Below are 23,010 nucleotides of genomic sequence, written 5' to 3'. Positions count from 1 at the left end.
TAGTTGAGTGAGCTGTAATCCTCTAAGGAGGGCTTTGACCCGCTGTCTCGTAAGCCAAGTGAATCATGCTCCTCAGTCAAAGAGATAGGGAAGTGGAAGAAGCCTTCTGCCCTTTGCGCTTCCCAGAATAGACAACAAACAATGCTGAAGTCTGTCGAACCACATCCAAGTTATGAAGTAACCGTTCCTTAGAAGAAGAAGGGTTGGGACAGAAGGAATGAACTACAATCTCCTGATTATTGTTGCGATCAGACACAACCTTAGGGAGAAATCCCAAACCAGTGCGAAGGACATGAAAAACCAGGTAAGGAGGCTCGCATTGCAAGGCCGCCAACTCAGAGACTCTGCGTGCCGAAGCAATAGCCAGTAGAAAAAGAACCTTTCAAGACAGTATCTTAATGGCAACATAATGCATAGGCTCAAACTGAGCCCTCTGCAAAACCCTAAGAACCAGATCCAAACTCCAAGGAGGAGCAGAATGTCTAAATACAGGCCTGATCCTTGATAGAGCCTAAGCAAAAGACTGTTTAACATGAAGCTCAGCAAGTTTCTTGTGTAACACCATACAGAGCCGAAATCTGTCCCTTTAAGGAACTAGCAGCCAGTCCCTTCTCCAAACTGTCCTGGAGGAAGGAAAGGATCCTGGATACCTTGACCTTATGCCAAGGATACCCACGAGCCTCACACCAGAATAAATAGGTCCTCCACACCTTATGATAAGATGCGTCGAGTGACCTGCTTCCTGGCTTGAATGAGAGTATCAATCACACTCTCAGAAAACTCTAAGACTATATTCTAAGACTAAGCGTTCAATCTCCACGCAGTCAGCCTCAGAGAATCTAGATATTGATGCACAAAGGGGCCCTGTACCAGCATATCCCTGTGACAGGGCAACCTCCATGAAGGAGACGATGACATCCCCGGTCAGATTCGCAAACCACATCCTCCGCGGCCACGGCGGAGCAATTAGAATAGTTTATGCTTGCTCCTGCTTGATGCGGGCCACTACGCGCGGTAGAAGTGGTAACGGTGGAAATATGTAGACTAGGTTGAATCCCCAAGGTACTACTAAGGCATCTATCAGTTCTGCCTGGGGATCCCTGGACCGCGACCCGTATCTGGGTAGCTTGAAATTGAGTCTGGACGCCATGAGATCTATATCCGGAGTCCCCCATCTGTTGTAAATCTCCGCAAACACTTCAGGGTGAAGAGACTATTCCCCCGGATGAAACTATTGTCTGCTGAGAAAATCTGCTTCCCAGTTGTCCACACCTGGGATGTGGATCGCTGACAGCGAGCAGTTGTGGGTCTCCGCTCACTCCAGAATCCGAGATACTTCCCTCATGGCTAGGGAGCTTCTCGTTCCCCCCCTGATGGTTGATGTAAGCAACCAAGGTAATGATGTCCGACTGGAATCTGATGAACTGGGACGAACCCAGGAGGGGGCAAGCCCTCAGAGCGTTGAAGATCGCTCGAAGTTCCAGGATGTTGATCGGAAGAAGGGACTCCTCCCGATTCCACCTGCCCTGTGCCTTCCTAGCACCCCAAAAAGCTCCCCATCCTGAGAGGCTCACGTCCGTAGTCACAATCTCCTAGGATGGTCTCAGGAAGAATGTCCCCTGGAACAGCTGATCTGAACGGAGCCACCAAGAGAGGGATTCCCTCGACCGGTCGTCCAGAGAGATCTGTTGGGATAGATCCGAGTGATCGCCGTTCCATTGCCTCAGCATGCACAACTGAAGAGGTTGTAGATGTAACCTGGCAAATGGAATGACATCTATACTGGATACCATGAGCCCAATCACCTCCATACACCGGGTCACGGATGGCCTTGAGAAAGTCTGAAGGGCAAGACAGCTGGAGGCAATTTTGCAATGTCTCTGGTCTCAGGAATATCTTCATGGATATGGAGTCTATTATCGTGCCCAGGAACTCCACTCTTTCCTGAGTTTATCTTCCATCCATGAGATCGAAGAAGTAGAAGAGCTCTCGAATGGTCCTCTGCCAGCCGGCAAGATGTCATCCAGATAAGGGGCTACTGCAATACCTCTGGATCTCGCCACTGCGAGCAAGCTCCTAGAACCTTCGTAAAAACTCTTGGGGCAGTAGTCAGACCGAAGGGGAGAGCTACACACTGGAAGTGCTGGTCCAGAAAAGCGAATCTTAGGAACTTGAAGTGATCATTGTGTATTGGTACATGAAGGAAAGCGTCCAAGTCTATCATAGTCATGAACTGACCCTCTTGAACTAAGGGCAGAATAGACCTTATCGTCTCCATCGTGAACGATGGGACAGACAGAAACTTGTTTAAGCACTTTAGGTCTAGAATCGGGCGAAACGTGCCCTCCATCTTTGGGACCACGAAAAGGTTTGAATAGTACCCTAGACCTCTTTCTGCTAGAGGTACCAGAACAATTACTCCTAGAGAGGAAAGATCCGTCACGCACTCTAGAAAGGCATCTTGTTTCTCTGATCTTGACGATAGATTTGACAAGAGGAATATGCCTTTGGGAGGGTGAGTTTTGAAACCTATCCTGTAACCCTGGGCAATAACCTCCAGAACCCGAGGATCCTGCACGTCTCTCATCCAAGCCTCCATGAAAAGAGTTAGTCTGCCACCTACGAGATGCAGAGATGGATTGGGGGCCGACCCTTCATGCCGATTTAGTCTTGGCGGGCTTCTTGCTCTGCTTGGCTTTAGATGGTTTACAAGATCCCTTGGACTGCTCGGGCTACGCGGCAGGCTGCTGTCGTTGGGACTTATCCGAACGAAAGGGACGAAAATTCGGTCCCTTAGGTTTATTCTTCTTATCCTGCGGTAGAAAGGCACCCTTAGCCCCCCGTGACCGTGGATATGATAGAGTCCAGGCCTGGACCGAAAAGGACCTTTTTCCTTTAAATGGAAGGGAAAGTAACCTAGATTTGGACATTGTGTCAGCAGACCACGACTTCAACCACAGGGCCCTCCGGGCCAGAACAGAAGAGCCTGATGTCTTGGCATTCAAGCGAATAACCTGCATATTTGCATTACAGATAAATGTATTAGCTACCCTCAGGGCTTTAATTCTTTCCTGTATCTCATCGAGTGGAGTCTCCACCTCGATCATCTCTGACAGAGCCACAACAATAGGTAGCGGCTCCTGCCACAGCAGCGACCGCCGATGCAGGCTGAAATACGAACCCTGTGTGCTGAAACATCTTTCTTAACAGGGTCTCCAATTTCTTATCCATGGGTTCCTTAAACGACAAACTATCCTTGAATGGGATAGTGGTGCGCTTAGAAAGCGTGGAGAAAGCTCCATGCACCTTAGGGACAGATCCCTAGAATTCCAGCTGAGAATCAGGAACCGGGAACAATTTTTTAAACGAAGAAGAAGGGGAGAAAGATGAACCAAGTCCCTCCCATTCATTCTTTATAATATTCGCCATCTTTACGGGAACCGGGAAAGTCTGAGGCATCACCCTTTCCTCATAAACTTTATCAAGCTTAGGAATAGAAGGTTCCTCCGGTAACTTCGGTTCCGGAGCCTCTAGAGTAGCCAACACCTCTTAATAAAAAGCGCAAGTGCTCCATCCTAAACCTAAATTCTGGTTCCTCCGCAGCCGGAGGTTTAGAGGCCGCAGATTCCGACCCAGAGAAAGAGTCCTCCGAAGTATCAGAGTCCTCTGCATCGGCGAATAATCTAGTCTCAGATACAACCAAGGGAGTAGAAGACCCCTTGGAAGGTTAGCAATGTCTAATGTTTCGCTTGCGCTTAGCCGCAGACCATTTGCAACTGATCAGCAAAATCTGGCGGCCACAGGGCCCCTCCCGCAGGAGGATTAGTAGTGCATTGGGGAGCTGCATGTGTAAACAGAGATGATTGTAGGGAATGCACCTCGCAGGACGGAGACCCCTCAGAAGTGGACGGCTCATTGGTATTAAACATCTTGTTCTTTTTAGATATCACTATTTTATCAAGGCATGTGGAACATAGTTAAGCAGGCGGATATACCGAAGCCTCCTCACAATAAAAACAGGCATTAGATTTAGGCAAAGAGGGAGTACCCTCTAACGCATCAGAGTCCTCCATAGCTTGCGCATTTAATATGGACTAAAGAAAAAAATAAATGGTACCTTTATAACCCAATGGCCGGGGCACTCACCACCTCCTATGACCAAGGTCCACAGAGAAACCGTTTTCGTCTCCTGCAACCGACGGTCAGGAAAAGGAAGTGATGAGGCCACCCCTAGTCACATGGAGTGCCATGCAGGACTGCCGCTGCAGCCTAGAAAAAGCGCGACAACAGGCTGCGCAGTAACCAAAATGATGGAAAAACGTAACTGTTTACACCTTGCCAGAGCCACATCTCACATGTCGCAGCAAAAAACACAATAAAGCAATAATGTATAAATCCCCCCCTGTTCAATAATCACCTTTTGTAGATATTCCCTTGATTCTATACAGATAAAAAGAAGCCACACTGTGACCCTGTCTTCTTGTGTTATCATTACATGTATAAAAACATGAAACGATCTTACCAGAATCTACGCCGTGGAACAGGAACACGGCCTCTCAAGTTTGACAGTGTTGTAGCATCACTCCTGACATGGACTTGAGTGATAGAAAGCAGGCAGTGAAACTCGTCAACACTGATTACTTAAGGAGCTGTTAGTACGAGTCTGGATGGTTTCGCAGAAAGACTCTCCCTGTAGCTCCAGACCCTAACATACGCCAAAGCTCTCACAGAGGCAGACAAGACTACTCCAGTCCCATCCCAAAGAGTACTACCCTCCATAAGACACTACTCCGAATCTTCCGACACTTCTCTGCCATCCTCCTGTGACAAAAGGCAAAGAATGACTGGGAGATGAGGGGAGTGGGAAGGTATTTAAGCCTTTGGCTGGGGTATCTTTGCCTCCTCCTGGTGGCCAGGTTCTGTATTTCCCACAAGTAATGAATGAAGCCGTGGACTCTCCTCGTATTAAGATGGAAAGAAATTTGAAACTTTTTGAACTTGTATGTGAATAATGAAAGACCAAAAAAAAAATTTTGGGCTCATGTCTCTTAAATAAAGCATTTATTAATCAAGTAAATGAGAAAACAGAAAGTAATATATTGCTGCTTTACTGAATTATGGGGGGAGAGACACACAGAGAGAGGAGACAGAGGGGGGAGAGATGACAGACACACACAGGGGGTGAGAGAGAACAGACACACACAGGGGGTGAGAGAGGAGAGACACACACAGGGGGTGAGAGAGGAGAGACACACACAGGGGGTGAGAGAGGAGAGACACACACAGGGGGTGAGAGAGGAGACACACACACAGAGGGGGAGAGAGGAGAGAGACACAGAGGGGGGAGAGAGGAGAGCGACACAGAGGGGGGAGAGAGAAGAGAGACAGAGAGGAGAGACACACAGAGGGGGAGAGAGGAGAGAGACACAGAGGGGGAGAGAGAAGAGAGACAGAGAGGAGAGACACACAGAGGGGGAGAGGAGAGACACACAGAGGGGGAGAGGAGAGACACACAGAGGGGGAGAGAGACACACACAGAGGGGGGAGAGAGGATAGAGACACACACAGAGGGAGGAGAGAGGAGAGAGAGAGGAGAGAGACACGCAGAGGGGGAGAGGAGAGAGAGACACGCAGAGGGGGAGAGGAGAGAGAGACACGCAGAGGGGGAGAGGAGAGAGAGACACGCAGAGGGGGAGAGGAGAGAGAGACACGCAGAGGGGGAGAGGAGAGAGAGACACGCAGAGGGGGAGAGGAGAGAGACACACGCAGAGGGGGAGAGGAGAGAGAGACACGCAGAGGGGGAGAGGAGAGAGAGACACGCAGAGGGGGAGAGGAGAGAGAGACACGCAGAGGGGGAGAGGAGAGAGAGACACGCAGAGGGGGAGAGGAGAGAGAGACACGCAGAGGGGGAGAGGAGAGAGAGACACACGCAGAGGGGGAGAGGAGAGAGAGACACACGCAGAGGGGGAGAGGAGAGAGAGACACACGCAGAGGGGGAGAGGAGAGAGAGACACACGCAGAGGGGGAGAGGAGAGAGACACACGCAGAGGGGGAGAGGAGAGAGACACACGCAGAGGGGGAGAGGAGAGAGACACACGCAGAGGGGGAGAGGAGAGAGACACACGCAGAGGGGGAGAGGAGAGAGACACACGCAGAGGGGGAGAGGAGAGAGACACACGCAGAGGGGGAGAGGAGAGAGACACACGCAGAGGGGGAGAGGAGAGAGAGACACACAGAGGGGGAGAGGAGAGAGACACACAGAGGGGGAGAGGAGAGAGACACACAGAGGGGGAGAGGAGAGAGACACACAGAGAGAGAAGAGGGGAGAGGGGCACACACAGAGGGGGGGAGAGGGGCACACACAGAGGGGGGGAGAGGGGCACACACAGAGGGGGGGAGAGGGGCACACACAGAGGGGGGGAGAGGGGCACACACAGAGGGGGGGGAGAGGGGCACACACAGAGGGGGGGAGAGGGACACACACAGAGGGGGGGAGAGGGACACACACAGAGGGGGGGAGAGGGACACACACAGAGGGGGGGAGAGGGACACACACAGAGGGGGGGAGAGGGACACACACACACACACAGAGGGGGGAGAGGGGCATGCACACACACAGAGAGGGGGGGAGAGGGGCACACACACACACAGAGAGGGGGGGAGAGGGGCACACACACAGAGGGGGAAGAGGGGCACACACACAGAGGGGGAGAGAAGAGACACACAGAGGGGGGAGAGAAGAGACACACACAGAGGTGGTAGAGAAGAGAGACACACAGAGGGGGGGGGGAGAGGAGAGAGACGAGAGACACACAGAATGGGTCACGATTTATCAAGCAGCGATCATCAGACCGCAGCTTCCTACCCTCTTCTCCACCTCTTAGGTTGAGAATTTCAATATCCCCGGTCTCATCAGATTGGCTGAGCTTGGGCAGGGGCGGGATTGCACACGAGCACAAAATAGCGCTCGTGTGCCATTTTGAATTCCACCAGCAGATTGCTGCCCGCCAGAGGCAAGCTGGGGCGCACAGGGGGAAATATGTATGCCTCTGTCCGCCCTTGTTTGATAAATCGAGCCCAAAGAGAGGGGGAAGGTTTTGAGAGAGACAGTATTTTGTTTATTACAGGGAAAAGCCACAAAAACTTACCTTGTAAACCTGAGGGATCACAATATAATAATGTTTATGTTGTTCTGCATTGAAGTTCTGGAGCTGCGCTGCGTATTCATTTTTACTTTCATCTGCCATATGTGTGCGGATGTTTAGCTGCTGTTTGGCCTGTGGAGAGTTAAGCAAAGAATAAGTAACTATATCATTACTTAGATTTTAATCAATAACAAAAGTTACACACATATTGGGGTAACAGTAATATGTTGACGTTGTAGTAAAGAGCGACGACAAAACTGATAAAAAACAGATGCCTATTTATGATATAATTTATTATGATATTTTGTTTTTATGGTTTCTACAAAATAAGTGAGCCCCACCCCCCAAAATAACCATAAATAGTGCATGTTTCTGCATCTCAGTAAATCAAAGGGAAACAATTATATATAACAGAAAGATGCAAATACTTAAAGGGACACAAGTTAAAATAACAAATTATGCCTACCTGATAATTTCCTTTTCTTCTGATGGAAAGAGTCCACATCTGCATTCATTACTTTGGGGAAATAAGAACCTGGCCACCAGGAGGAGGCAAAGACACACCAGCCAAAGGCTTAAATACTCCTCCCACTTCCCTCATCCCCCAGTCATTCTGCAGAGGAACAAGGAACAGTAGAAGAAATTTCAGGGTGAAAGGTGCCAGAAGAATATAAAGGACGCCCCACATAAAATTACGGGTGGGGAGCTGTGGACTCTTTCCATCAGAATAAAAGGAAATTATCAGGTAAGCATAATTTATGTTTTTCTTCTTAAATGGAAAGAGTCCACAGCTGCATTCATTACTTTTGGGAAAACAATACCCAAGCTATAGAGGACACTGAATGCCAAGACGGGAGGGTACAAAAGGTGGCCCATACGGAGGGCACCAGGCCTGAACCTCTACCCAATAAAAAACCCTGCTTCATCCGAAGCAGAGAAAATTTTAAGAGGAAAAGCCCGAATGACACTGACTCGCAGTTAGTCCAGAAGCCAAACTAGAGACCGCAAACTGACTCGACTGAGCCAATAGTCCTCCAAGAGACACCGTCGCCCCACAAACAGTCCTCCACCACTCATCTCCACAAATGAAGGAGACACCAGCCGAAACCCCCAAGGGAACAAGGCAAAGGAGAAAGGTCCCCTTATACAAAAAAGAACACCTCCAAGAGTGAGCCCAGCTCACAGAGACCCAAAGGGGCCCAAACAGGGAAAGGAGACCACGCCTATACCAAGCGAAACCCGGGATAAAACCAGGCACAGAGACAGAACAGATGTCTCTTCAACATCTTGCAAGCACGGATTGCCACTGAAGAGGCAAAGTCCTCCCAGTGTCAAGAATACCAAGGCATTCGACCATGAAAAAGTGTGCAATACACCCAGGCAAAAAAACACAACAAGTTTGATAACACAGAGTCCATAACAGGAAGACACAGAGGATACTTGGTAGGAAAAAGAAGCAATCAAGTAAGAAACAGACCGCAAAATCAACCCCCAGACAGAGGGCACGCTCCAGGCAAACAAAGTCGCCGGACCTACACACAGGTCCCTAAAAATGGGAACACAAAACCTCAATCAAAGCCCCCCGAGAAGGAGAGTATACCCTCAGAACCAGAAGGAAGAGTAAACTCTCTCCTGAAAGGAAAATCTATACCCTAGCAACTAAGCTAACAGGATAGACTCAACAAAGCTCACACATCCAGGGCAGACTGCAACCGAACGCAGCTCCAGAGACCGCTTGGCCAACCTGACCTACAGACCCACAGCCAGCTGGACCAACCCAGTCTCAGGGATCCAAAACAAGGGAACAAAAGAATCCCGAAACAGGTACAGGAACGAGCGTAAGGATAGCACAGCCATCCCCACATAGTACAAGTATCGCCCAACTCTAAAAACAGACAACAAGGCCATAGACCTAAGGATCTATCAAAATAAAAGCCCAACAAGTCTGCATGGAGCCAGCAAGACCCCAGGAGTAACCAATTCCACCTTTCCGCCTCCCATCCAGGAGAAACCCCAAGCAAGGACTCCATCTCCATAGGGAGGAGAATATCCCCTAAGGGATGATGCCGGAAAGGCAACAACTGCCCTCAAGGCCCGAAGCCACCAGCTAATAGGAAGAGAAATTCCCAACACAGAAGTCCTAGAAAGGACCCCCCGACAAATAGCTTGCCAAGCAGAGGCACAGCCAACCCATTTGCCTGCCAAGCAGGGAATCCACGGGAACACTGACAAACTGACCAGGGGAATGCAACCCTAAGGCGCACCAGAAATTAGACATCCAGCGCCAGCAGCTGGGTATGAACCAACCACCCGTGAGGCTCAAACTACACGGCTAACCACCAGAGGACATGGGCCACTCTGTGGCAAAGAGTAAAAAATACTCTTGACCAGGTTAGGTAGATGGAGCAAGGACATAGCCCAAGTTCCCACTACCGTGGAACATCCCGACCAGCCCTGAGATCCAAGATTCCAAAACCACCCAAGACTGAGTCAGGAAAAAGGCCAAGCGAAGCTTCAGCAACCAGAAGTCTCAGTGAGAAAAACAGGTCCGGGCACCTAATAGTTCAGGCAAACTTTACCCTAGAACTAAACACCCCAACCGGCCCAAAAGCCAGACACAAGGGCATGGATGCATATCCAGAGAATCCGGATAGCGAGAAGAACTCGAAAGCTCCGACCAAAGGAAGGAACCACCCCTAGCTAAAATCCAACGCTCCAAGGAGCAAGGCTAGAAGTCGTATGACGATACTTCTCAGAGCTTTAGGACAACCAAGGGATACCTCGAGGTCAAAAAAATCCCACTAGCAGGACTAGTCTCCCTAACACCTCCACACAAGCAGAGGACACAAGGAAGAGAAGGCACTACCAACTGCCAACCCAGCTCCGGAAAACCCAGAGTTAAACCAAAGTCCCCGCAGGCATCAACCATCACCCAGAAACACAGATCCCTAAAAGGAGATCCCTCACCCAGAGGCTATGGAAGACCCAAAGGCCTCTAATAACTCAGTCAAGAGTAAGAGCTGCATCTAGATATACCAGAAAACAGCTTATGTGGACACCTGCAAGGTGTCAAGAGCTGCAACAGGCTTCAAACTGCAAACCTTCCGCATGCTAGACTGCTATCTTGCACAAGCTGTTCAAGCCTAAAGGACAATCCAGGGGCCTAAAAATGAAGGCCAAACCGCTCCATAGCGGCAAGGGCATTAAGCCCTCCCACCCTCCACCACATGGGGGAGGAAACTAAGTTCTGATGAAATCAGATGTCAGATAGAGTGACTCAGCGGAAAAACTCCCCTGCCCGGTCATCTATGACTGAAGGCTATAAGGACTGAAACACTCCTTCCCACCTCCAGACCCATAGGTCCTCTCGAATGCTTAGTTGAACATGAAAAACAATGATAACCTGAGCACTCTGAGCTTCTACCAAACCAGCCGAACAGAACAGCACCAGGTGTATGAACAGCCGCAAAACCAAACGAACCCGACAGGACCAGCTTGCACCTAGGGTCCCAACTGGCCAGCTTTCTCGTAGGGAGAAAACAGACATTTTTAACAGAGGACAAACATGTCCAACAACTTCCGAAGAAGTAATAAAGAGTATCAATCCCAGAAGGGTCCCGAAGGAAACAAAAACAAGACACATCCCATTGTCACACAAAACTGGGAAAGATCTCAAACAAATGAATCAGGAGATTACTTCATCCCACATTTCTAATGAGGTGCACCTTTCGAATTATCAGACTAAAATTCCCTGTAGCTGGTAACGATAGGGTCATTCAATAACTGAAAAACATGTCTGAGCAACACGCGAAGGCGCGCAATCCTGTAACGGAAGGCACAACACTCAGGGACAGATACCCCCGCAGGGAACTGCAGAGGCCCTCCCCAAGGCAGAAGGCTCGGGATAATAGGGCACAAGCACATTCTCAAATAAAAATCTGGACTCTGCAGACTAACATCCGCCAACATTACGTGGAAGCGAAAATGTGCTGCAACCTCCGGGGGAAACGCGCCACCCCACATGAAGGAACCATAAACTGGGTTACCCGCATGTGCAGAAGTATGATTTAGTAGGGAACTCGCCTCTCTGAGGACAGGACCCCCAGAGGCGGATGGATCAGCAGTCCCTTAAAAACCCTGAGCCCGAGGAACCAACCGCTCTGAAATGGCATACGGAACAAAACTAAGCCCCTCCGGATTCAAAACCGGACACAGAATCTGAAATCAAAATAGTCTCAGAATCAGAATCCTCTAACTGAATCTGAAATCAACACAGTCTCAGCATCAGAATCCTCCACAACTGGATAGAGGATATTTAAATATGGACTAAAGTAGTGAAAACTTAAAACGGCACCCGACACCCCCAATGGCTGGGGCACTCACCACCATCTATGACCAGACCCCTGCGGACTAGAAAACTTTCTTCGCCATGCGGTCAGGAATGTGGAAATGGAACAACGGAACGTAGCCACGTAGTTCACGAAAGGTGAACTGTACAGTCCAAACAAGCGCGCCCAACCAAAAGGCCGCGTCACTTCCAAAGGTCTCAATGTTCCAGCCAAGAGCCCAGTAAACAGCGCACATAAGCAGGTTGAATTACATAAACATGATTATAACCCCCCCCCCCCCTGTTCAATAACCCCCCTCAGGAGATATTAACCCACGATTCCAAGATACTAAGAGAGACTCACTGAGACCCTTATGTATAGTTAGGCCCGAAAGGTAGTAGCCTCTCAGGAAACAATCACATTACAATACATTGCAAATAAAGTAAAATGAAACAATCTTACCGGAATCTACACCGTGGAACAGGAACACGGCCCTTCAAGTGTGACGGATAGTAGCATCGCCTCCGCCATGAACTTGAGAGAAGAAAGCAGGCAGCGAAGTTCGACAACGCCGATTGCTTGAGGAGCTGTTAATATGAGTCGGGATGGTTTCGCAGAAAGAAACTCCCTGCATCTCTGGACTATAACTTTCATCCAAGCCCTCACTGAGAGACTGACAGGACTACTTAAAACTCCTGTCCCATGCCGAAGAGTACTACCCTCCATAAGAGACAAAAACAAAAATTAAAAATTCTGACACTTCTCTGCCATCCTTCTGGGACGAAAGGCAAAGAATGACTGGGGGATAAGGGGAGTGGGAGGAGTATTTAAGCCTTTGGCTGGGGTGTCTTTGCCTCCTCCTGGTGGCCAGGTTATTATTTCCCAAAAGTAATGAATGCAGCTGTGGACTCTTTCCATTTAAGAAGAAAACTTTTATGATTCAGATAGAGCAGCAGTTTTAAGACACTTTCCAATTTGGTTCCATTATCAAATTTTGCACAGTCTTATATTCACACTTTCTGGGGAACAAGATCCTACTGAGCATGTGCACAAGCTCACAGGGTATATGAATACTAGCCTGTAATTGGCTGATGTCTGTCACATGATATAGGGGGCCGGAAAATGGGAGAAAACCATCTACTGCTTATTTGAAAATCAGAGTAGGTGTGAAATCATTGTCTTTTATTATGTATTCATTATGTTAATTATGCAATTCTACTGCATTGAGTGGTCCTTTATAGCAGTGTTTAACTCCAGTATTCAGGACCCTTAACAGGTCAGATATTCATTATATCTTAACTAGTGCACCGGTGAAATAATCAGCTGAAGGGTGAGAGCAAGTTGGTAACCATGGTTACTGATCAGCTGATTATGTCACCTGTGCTCTAGTTAAGATATAAATTAATATGTGGCCTGTTAAGAGTCCTCAGGAGTGGAATTATATAACATTATCTTAGCGGCAACTTCATAAATTAAAAGCATTGCAAGTTTTTTTAGTGTAAAGTTGGACTCCGCTCCAGGCTCTACTGAGCGGGTCTTGGATTTCCAAAGCACTTCACGGGCGCACTGGCTAATCACAGCTCGCCCGATCACGCCATTGGACTGAATGTAGCTCGCTCCCGCTACCAGACCAGAGCGGGAACAAGCAACAACTGGAAATCCACGACCCGCTCAGTAGAGGTTGGAGCGGATTCCAACTTTACACTAAAAAAAACCTCACAAAGCTTTTAATTTATGAAGTTGCCGCTAAGATGTTATATAATACTGCACTATGTGCAGAATTATATAACATTATTCTGTAAGCTTACTGTCCCTTTAACAAACACTGCTTTAAAGGGACATTGCCCAAGGGCTACGCTTAGTATGAGCCACCTTTCGTTTCTATGCAGCTGGTGCCTTCATCCTACACTATTTGCAAGTGTATGGCGCAAGCAATCAGGCCCCTTATTTGCTGTGCCAACTTAATATGCTCCCTTAAAAAAAAAAAAAGTGCTTTCAAAGACAGGCACAATAAGAAGGGGAAAATAGTGATGGTTCCTGGGGCCTGTATCTGTGGAAATAACTTTTTTTTTTTTTTTGAAAAAAAAAAGGTGTTTTGCATACTAACAACGATGTAAAAATATTAGTGACATCTAGTATTCTTTTAACTAGCTATTGGTCTGCAAGTTTAAAGGGACATTGTACACTAGATTTTTCTTTGCATAAATGTTTTGTAGATTATCCATTTATATAGCCCATAACGTTTTTTGTTTTTTTTAAATGGATAGTTTTGCTTATTTTTAAATAAGATTTTCAGACTCCTAACCAAGCCCCAAAGTTATAGAAGTAGACTCTTGTCTTCCTACTCCAGCTTGCTCCTGTTTGTGTAAAGGGTCTTTTCATATGCAGGGGAGTGTTTGCTCTTTTTGCTTTCCAGCCCATTTCAGTGGGTGTTCCAGCCTAACCTCTAAGTAAGTTTTTAAAAGGTTTTACACTGGATTTTTACATCAGTATATGTGCATCTTATTCTTTATAGTAGAGTATTACATGCAGTTATATGAAAATTGGTGTATACTGTCCCTTTAAGGGTGCATCGACATTTAAAGGGACATAACTAACACATGAACACATTATTTCCAATCATCAATTTAAGCATTTACAGGTTTGTTTGTTTTTCTATATAAGAGATAGAAAATGTTTTTGTATAAAGCCCCTTTAATATACATTTTTAGAATATACTTTTAGTAAATAAAGTATTTTAAAAGGGAAAGAGCCAAAAAAACAGAAGCAGCAGAACGCAAGAAATCGTCACTTGCGATTTAGTGACAAATAAGGATTTACAATAATGACAAAATTACCTTCTCGACATCAGACTTTGTGGCGTTGGTATCGTTGTCTAGTCTCTCAAATGTTTGCTGCGCCTTCTCCGCCTCTCTGCATTCCCTTTCAAACTTCTTTTTACTCTATGATAATCAAAACGTGCATAACACATCACATTAAAGGAACAGAATACATTTTTCTTTGCATAAATGTTTTGTTGAGGATTCATTTATTACAGCCCATCTGGGAGTGTTTTTGTAACAATGTATAGTTTTGCTTATTTTTTAATAGCATTGTTCTGATTTTCAGACTCCTAACCAAGCCCCACAGTGTCAGATGTATACTGATGTCTACATATTACTGCTGGCTCCTGTTTGTGTTATCTGTCTTTTCATATGCAGGGGAGGAGGGAATGTCTGCACTTCTTATTTTCCCAGCCCCTTTCTCTGTGTGTCCCAGCCTAACCCATCAGCAGTGCTAAACTGGGAGCTACTAAATTTTTAAGAGATTTTATACTGGATTTTTAGATCAGTATCTGTGCTTATTCTTCTTTATAGTAGTGTCTATTACTTGCAGTAATATGAAAATCGATGTCTACTGTCCCTTTATAAATAAATGAATAATAGAAATACGTACAAGTTTTACTGATGCAAAAAAAAAGATATTTATCATCAGACTGCAAATTCATTTTTAGCTTTTAGAAGGGGTTTATTCTGTACAGGCAAAAGCAGAATCTGTAACTTGCTAAACTCGTATCTTACGAATTCTGTAACCCAACAACCCCACAGCCAAATAAAGGAAACAGACTTTTCTGTGCACTTACATTGTCCATTTGTTTGAAGCAAGATTCAAGGTACTGCTGCGCTTTGCGCCCTTCTTGAAGATGCTGGGTGGGAAAAAAAGCAAACCGAATATTACCACTACTACAAAACTATAACAATAAGTTATAAAAAAATCATTCATTCATACAAAAGAGCAGCATTTAAAGGAACATACAAGTGCAAATGTCAGAACATTATTGCTTTATGTTCAAACCCTGCAGTGTTCAATAAATGGTTCCACATATAATTAGAAAGGGTGCATGACATTTATTTTACATTTAATGTCCCTTTAAAGGCAACTGCAGAGCAGCAATACACTACTAGAAGCTAGCTGAAAACATTTGGTGAGCCAATGAAAAGAGGAAATTGTGTGACTGCCAATCACCAGCTAGCTCTCAGCAGTGCACTGCACCTATGTAGGTATGATTTCAATAAAAAAATAAAGCGTTCTTCCCAGGAACATCTTAAAGGGATATAAAAACCCCCAAAAATATTTTGTCATTCAGACAGATAGATAATTGAAGTGAATGTAAACTTTGACGAATGTGTGCCCGGTTTTTAAAAATCCTATTAAAAACAGGGTCACTTTCATTCATCAAAAGTTACATTTAAGCAGTTTTGTTAAAATACTTACCTTTTCTTGAAAACCGGATCTGTGATTCCCCCGCCTGCCGCTCATCTCTTCTTACGTCAGAAATGAAGAATCCAGCTTCCTCCAATCACGGCTTCCCCCCCCCCCTGAGCAAACATTGCCTGAGGCCATGTCGTGATTGGAGGAAGCTGGATTCTTCATTGCTGACGTATGAAGAGATGAGCGGCAGGCGGGAAATCGCTGCTCCGGCTTTCAAGAAGAAAATGTAAATATTTTAACAAAACCGCTGAAATGTAAACTTTGATGAATGAAAGTGTCCCTGTTTTTAATAGGATTTTTAAAAACCGGGCACTCATTCATCAAAGTTTACATTCACTTTAAATTGAAAACTTTTTTAAAAAAGACTGCCTCTAATCTGAATGCATTTTTACCACTAGAGGGCATTAGTTCATGCGTTTCATATAGATAAAATTGAGCTCATGCACGTGAAGTTACCCTGGAGTGAGCACTGATTGGCTAAAATGCAAGTCTGTCAAAACAACTGAAACAAGGGGGCAGTTTGCAGAGTCTTAGATACAAGGTAATCACAGAGGTAAAAAGTGTATTTCTATAACAGTGTTGGTTATGCAAAACTGGGGAATGGGTAATAAAGGGATTATCTTTCTTTTTAAACAAAAAGAATTCTGGTGTAGACTGTCTCTTTAAACTAAAATTAGTTAATAAAATATTTTCAATGTTTTTTTTTCTTGCACAAACTATCACTGAATTCATTTATTAAACTATGTAATTAAATTTGGGCTTTAGATAGTTAAAAGATTTATAAATAATAGAAAATGTTATAATATTGCTTCATATTACACTGTCCCCACTTCAAAATACCACCCGGCTGACATCATTTTTGGTGGAGAACACTGAATACTAAGAGAAATTGAAAGTCTCTTAAAATTATATGCAGTATCTGAACCTTTAAAAGTGGAGGCAGACACATAGCAAATCTGTACAGGCCTAGCACCTTGCTATGTAAAGGGACAGGAAATCCCAAAAATGTCATTAATGATTTGGATAGAACAATACAATTTTAAACATCTTTAAAATTTACTTTTATTATTAAATTTGCTTCATTCTCTTGTTATCTTTGCTGAAGGAACAGCACTGCACTACCGGTAGCTTGCAAAACACATCAAATTAGCAAATTACAAGAAATGTGTTCAGGTACCAATCACTAGCTAGCTCCCACTAGTGTAGAATATGTGCGTATTCATTCTCAACAAAGGATACCAATAAAACAAAGCACATTTGAAAATATAAGTTATTTTAAAAATGCCTTAAAATGACATGCTGTATCTGAATCATACAAGTATAATTTTGACTTCCCTATTCCTTTATGTTGTATAGAATGAAAGCACACTGCAAAATTTAGTTTGGTGAAATGTACGGACAGATAAAATGTGTTGTTACTCCTGGGCCATAACTTGAACAGATCTGCATTAAAGGGACACTAAAGTTAAAATTAAACATTAATCAGCACACAATTTAAAAAAAACTTTCCAATTCACTTCTATTATCTAAATATGCACAATTTTTATAAATGCACACTTTGAGTCACCAGCTCCCACTGAGCATGTGCAAAATTCACAGGATATACCTATATGCATTTTGTGATTGGCTGATGGCTGTCACATGATAAATTAGGAAGGAAAATGTAACTGACATTTGTCAGAAAAAAAATGTACTACTCATTTGAAATTCAAAGTGCTTTTGCATTGTCTTTTTATTATGCATTTATCGGTTATGCAATTCTACTATGTTTAGTGGTCCGTCAAAGGAAAATTATTGTAAACAGATAAATGAACTTAGATTTTATCAATAGAGCAATCCCTTTAAACATTATACTAGGCATAATAGGGGATTATTGATACAGACTTGAAAGTCACATGACAGCTCGGAATGTTTTAACACCAAATTTAAAAGCTACTCTGATTTGAAACACTTTTTATGTTCCTTTAATTTTATGTAAAATATTAACCTCTAAATCACCGGGGGTATTATACCAATATTTTAATTATAGGTATTTACCATGCTGTATTTGTTACAGATTCTCTGATTGGTTCAGGGCATTGTATGGGCGGGCATACAAGGCAGGAAGCGTATTGGCTCCTTGTACATGCAACGCAACCTAAGTCTTCTAAAGATTTGTGCGCTTACCCAATAACATTATGCACAACAGTTATTTCAAACAACAAAGTTGGTTAAATTTGACTGCGAACAAACATCACAAATTCATTTTTAGATTGAAGACTTTTTAAAAAAACAAATTACAGTAAAAGAAGGTCTTACCATTTTTCGTTCTGTTTTTATTTCGTAATAATACTTCATTAACTCTCCAAATACTCTGTGCCCTATTTCTTCTGCGACTACCTCGCGCTGCCCAGCATAGTCATTCAGCTCGTTGAGAATATTAAAGAAAGCTATGCAAAACGTGAATCTGTTTAAAAACACAAATGCTTGTATTAGTGTCACTGTGACTATGGCAGAATTAAAATATGACTGGAAATTGTAAGAGATTAAGGAACTTCTGAAATTATGAATATTGAGCCACGCGAGTGAAACAAATATGGCACCTAACAATATCTTTAAAGGGATACTAAACCCAAATTTGTTCTTTCATGATTCAGACAGAGCATGCAATTTTAAGCAACATTCTAATTTACTCCTTTTATCAATTTTTCTTCATTCTCTTGCTATCTTTATTAAACAAAAACAGAAATAAAAGCTTTGGAGCCAGCCAATTTTAGGTTCAGAACCTGGGTTGCGCTTGCTGATAGGATGGCTAAATGTAGCCAAACAGAGAGCCCTATCCAGGGTACTGAACCAAAAATAGGCTGTCTCCAAAGCTTTCATTCCTGCTTTTTCAAATAAAGATACCAAGAGAATGAAGAAAGATTGATAAAAGGAGTAAATTAGAATGTTAAAATTGCATTCTCTATCTGAATCATGAAAGAAAAAAAACAGAATTTATGTTTACCTGATAAATTACTTTCTCCAACGGTGTGTCCGGTCCACGGCGTCATCCTTACTTGTGGGATATTCTCTTCCCCAACAGGAAATGGCAAAGAGCCCAGCAAAGCTGGTCACATGATCCCTCCTAGGCTCCGCCTACCCCAGTCATTCGACCGACGTTAAGGAGGAATATTTGCATAGGAGAAACCATATGATACCGTGGTGACTGTAGTTAAAGAAAATAAATTATCAGACCTGATTAAAAAACCAGGGCGGGCCGTGGACCGGACACACCGTTGGAGAAAGTAATTTATCAGGTAAACATAAATTCTGTTTTCTCCAACATAGGTGTGTCCGGTCCACGGCGTCATCCTTACTTGTGGGAACCAATACCAAAGCTTTAGGACACGGATGAAGGGAGGGAGCAAATCAGGTCACCTAAATGGAAGGCACCACGGCTTGCAAAACCTTTCTCCCAAAAACAGCCTCAGAAGAAGCAAAAGTATCAAACTTGTAAAATTTGGTAAAAGTGTGCAGTGAAGACCAAGTCGCTGCCCTACATATCTGATCAACAGAAGCCTCGTTCTTGAAGGCCCATGTGGAAGCCACAGCCCTAGTGGAATGAGCTGTGATTCTTTCAGGAGGCTGCCGTCCGGCAGTCTCGTAAGCCAATCTGATGATGCTTTTAATCCAAAAAGAGAGAGAGGTAGAAGTTGCTTTTTGACCTCTCCTTTTACCAGAATAAACAACAAACAAGGAAGATGTTTGTCTAAAATCCTTTGTAGCATCTAAATAGAATTTTAGAGCGCGAACAACATCCAAATTGTGCAACAAACGTTCCTTCTTCGAAACTGGTTTCGGACACAAAGAAGGCACGACTATCTCCTGGTTAATGTTTTTGTTAGAAACAACTTTTGGAAGAAAACCAGGTTTAGTACGTAAAACCACCTTATCTGCATGGAACACCAGATAAGGAGGAGAACACTGCAGAGCAGATAATTCTGAAACTCTTCTAGCAGAAGAAATTGCAACCAAAAACAAAACTTTCCAAGATAATAACTTAATATCAACGGAATGTAAGGGTTCAAACGGAACCCCCTGAAGAACTGAAAGAACTAAGTTGAGACTCCAAGGAGGAGTCAAAGGTTTGTAAACAGGCTTGATTCTAACCAGAGCCTGAACAAAGGCTTGAACATCTGGCACAGCTGCCAGCTTTTTGTGAAGTAACACAGACAAGGCAGAAATCTGTCCCTTCAAGGAACTTGCAGATAATCCTTTCTCCAATCCTTCTTGGAGAAAGGATAGAATCTTAGGAATCTTTACCTTGTCCCAGGGGAATCCTTTAGATTCACACCAACAGATATATTTTTTCCATATTTTGTGGTAAATTTTTCTAGTTACAGGCTTTCTGGCCTGAACAAGAGTATCAATAACAGAATCTGAGAACCCTCGTTTTGATAAAATCAAGCGTTCAATCTCCAAGCAGTCAGCTGGAGTGAGACCAGATTCGAATGTTCGAACGGACCTTGAACAAGAAGGTCTCGTCTCAAAGGTAGCTTCCATGGTGGAGCCGATGACATATTCACCAGATCTGCATACCAAGTCCTGCGTGGCCACGCAGGAGCTATCAAGATCACCGACGCCCTCTCCTGATGGATCCTGGCTACCAGCCTGGGGATGAGAGGAAACGGCGGGAATACATAAGCTAGTTTGAAGGTCCAAGGTGCTACTAGTGCATCTACTAGAGTCGCCTTGGGATCCCTGGATCTGGACCCGTAGCAAGGAACCTTGAAGTTCTGACGAGAGGCCATCAGATCCATGTCTGGAATGCCCCACAGTTGAGTGATTTGGGCAAAGATTTCCGGATGGAGTTCCCACTCCCCCGGATGCAATGTCTGACGACTCAGAAAATCCGCTTCCCAATTTTCCACTCCTGGGATGTGGATTGCAGACAGGTGGCAGGAGCGAGTCTCCGCCCATTGAATGATTTTGGTCACTTCTTCCATCGCCAGGGAACTCCTTGTTCCCCCCTGATGGTTGATGTACGCAACAGTCGTCATGTTGTCTGATTGAAACCGTATGAACTTGGCCTTCGCTAGCTGAGGCCAAGCCTTGAGAGCATTGAATATCGCTCTCAGTTCCAGAATATTTATCGGTAGAAGAGATTCTTCCCGAGACCAAAGACCCTGAGCTTTCAGGGATCCCCAGACCGCGCCCCAGCCCATCAGACTGGCGTCGGTCGTGACAATGACCCACTCTGGTCTGCGGAAGGTCATCCCTTGTGACAGGTTGTCCAGGGACAGCCACCAACGGAGTGAGTCTCTGGACCTCTGATTTACTTGTATCTTCGGAGACAAGTCTGTATAGTCCCCATTCCACTGACTGAGCATGCACAGTTGTAATGGTCTTAGATGAATGCGCGCAAAAGGAACTATGTCCATTGCCGCTACCATCAAACCTATTACTTCCATGCACTGCGCTATGGAAGGAAGAGGAACGGAATGAAGTGTCCGACAAGAGTTTAGAAGTTTTGTTTTTCTGGCCTCTGTAAGAAAAATCCTCATTTCTAAGGAGTCTATTATTGTTCCCAAGAAGGGAACCCTTGTCGACGGAGATAGAGAACTCTTTTCCACGTTCACTTTCCATCCGTGAGATCTGAGAAAGGCCAGGACTATGTCCGTGTGAGCCTTTGCTTGAGGAAGGGACGACGCTTGAATCAGAATGTCGTCCAAGTAAGGTACTACTGCAATGCCCCTTGGTCTTAGCACCGCTAGAAGGGACCCTAGTACCTTTGTGAAAATCCTTGGAGCAGTGGCTAATCCGAAAGGAAGCGCCACGAACTGGTAATGCTTGTCCAGGAATGCGAACCTTAGGAACCGATGATGTTCCTTGTGGATAGGAATATGTAGATACGCATCCTTTAAATCCACCGTGGTCATGAATTGACCTTCCTGGATGGAAGGAAGAATTGTTCGAATGGTTTCCATCTTGAACGATGGAACCTTGAGAAACTTGTTTAAGATCTTGAGATCTAAGATTGGTCTGAACGTTCCCTCTTTTTTGGGAACTATGAACAGATTGGAGTAGAACCCCATCCCTTGTTCTCCTAATGGAACAGGATGAATCACTCCCATTTTTAGCAGGTCTTCTACACAATGTAAGAATGCCTGTCTTTTTATGTGGTCTGAAGACAATTGAGACCTGTGGAACCTCCCCCTTGGGGGAAGCCCCTTGAATTCCAGAAGATAACCTTGGGAGACTATTTCTAGTGCCCAAGGATCCAGAACATCTCTTGCCCAAGCCTGAGCGAAGAGAGAGAGTCTGCCCCCCACCAGATCCGGTCCCGGATCGGGGGCCAACATTTCATGCTGTCTTGGTAGCAGTGGCAGGTTTCTTGGCCTGCTTTCCCTTGTTCCAGCCTTGCATTGGTCTCCAGGCTGGCTTGGCTTGAGGAGTATTACCCTCTTGCTTAGAGGACGTAGCACTTGGGGCTGGTCCGTTTCTACGAAAGGGACGAAAATTAGGTTTATTTTTGGCCTTGAAAGACCTATCCTGAGGAAGGGCGTGGCCCTTACCCCCAGTGATATCAGAGATAATCTCTTTCAAGTCAGGGCCAAACAGCGTTTTCCCCTTGAAAGGAATGTTAAGTAGTTTGTTCTTGGAAGACGCATCCGCTGACCAAGATTTCAACCAAAGCGCTCTGCGCGCCACAATAGCAAACCCAGAATTTTTCGCCGCTAACCTAGCCAATTGCAAAGTGGCGTCTAGGGTGAAAGAATTAGCCAATTTGAGAGCACGGATTCTGTCCATAATCTCCTCATAAGGAGGAGAATCACTATCGATCGCCTTAACTAGTTCATCGAACCAGAAACACGCGGCTGTAGTGACAGGGACAATGCATGAAATTGGTTGTAGAAGGTAACCTTGAGGAATCATCAAACATCTTTTTAAGCAAACCTTCTAATTTTTTATCCATAGGATCTTTGAAAGCACAACTATCTTCTATGGGTATAGTGGTGCGTTTGTTTAAAGTAGAAACCGCTCCCTCGACCTTGGGGACTGTCTGCCATAAGTCCTTTCTGGGGTCGACCATAGGAAACAATTTTTTAAATATGGGGGGAGGGACGAAAGGTATACCGGGCCTTTCCCATTCTTTATTTATAATGGCCGCCACCCGCTTGGGTATAGGAAAAGCTTCTGGGAGCCCCGGGACCTCTAGGAACTTGTCCATTTTACATAGTTTCTCTGGGATGATCAAATTCTCACAATCATCCAGAGTGGATAATACCTCCTTAAGCAGAGCGCGGAGATGTTCCAACTTAAAT

At 45.0% G+C, this 23,010-nt stretch overlaps 1 protein-coding gene across 2 annotated transcripts in view; it reads right to left on the bottom strand.

The window, feature by feature from the left end:
* Positions 1-23,010, bottom strand: part of FNBP1L (formin binding protein 1 like) — a 363,084-nt gene that overhangs the window by 106,990 nt on the left and 233,084 nt on the right. For both annotated transcript variants that reach the window (XM_053694033.1, XM_053694034.1), the window contains exons 4-7: positions 18,023-18,170; positions 15,096-15,158; positions 14,311-14,415; positions 7,149-7,277 (exon numbers count right to left, since the gene is read on the bottom strand). In XM_053694033.1, the coding sequence (XP_053550008.1) occupies positions 7,149-7,277; positions 14,311-14,415; positions 15,096-15,158; positions 18,023-18,170 (445 nt within the window). The remainder of the gene's footprint in view (positions 1-7,148; positions 7,278-14,310; positions 14,416-15,095; positions 15,159-18,022; positions 18,171-23,010) is intronic.

The sequence above is a fragment of the Bombina bombina genome, chromosome 10, assembly GCF_027579735.1.
Source record: "Bombina bombina isolate aBomBom1 chromosome 10, aBomBom1.pri, whole genome shotgun sequence".
NCBI lineage: Eukaryota > Metazoa > Chordata > Amphibia > Anura > Bombinatoridae > Bombina > Bombina bombina.
This window is presented reverse-complemented; position numbering and strand designations above follow the sequence as displayed.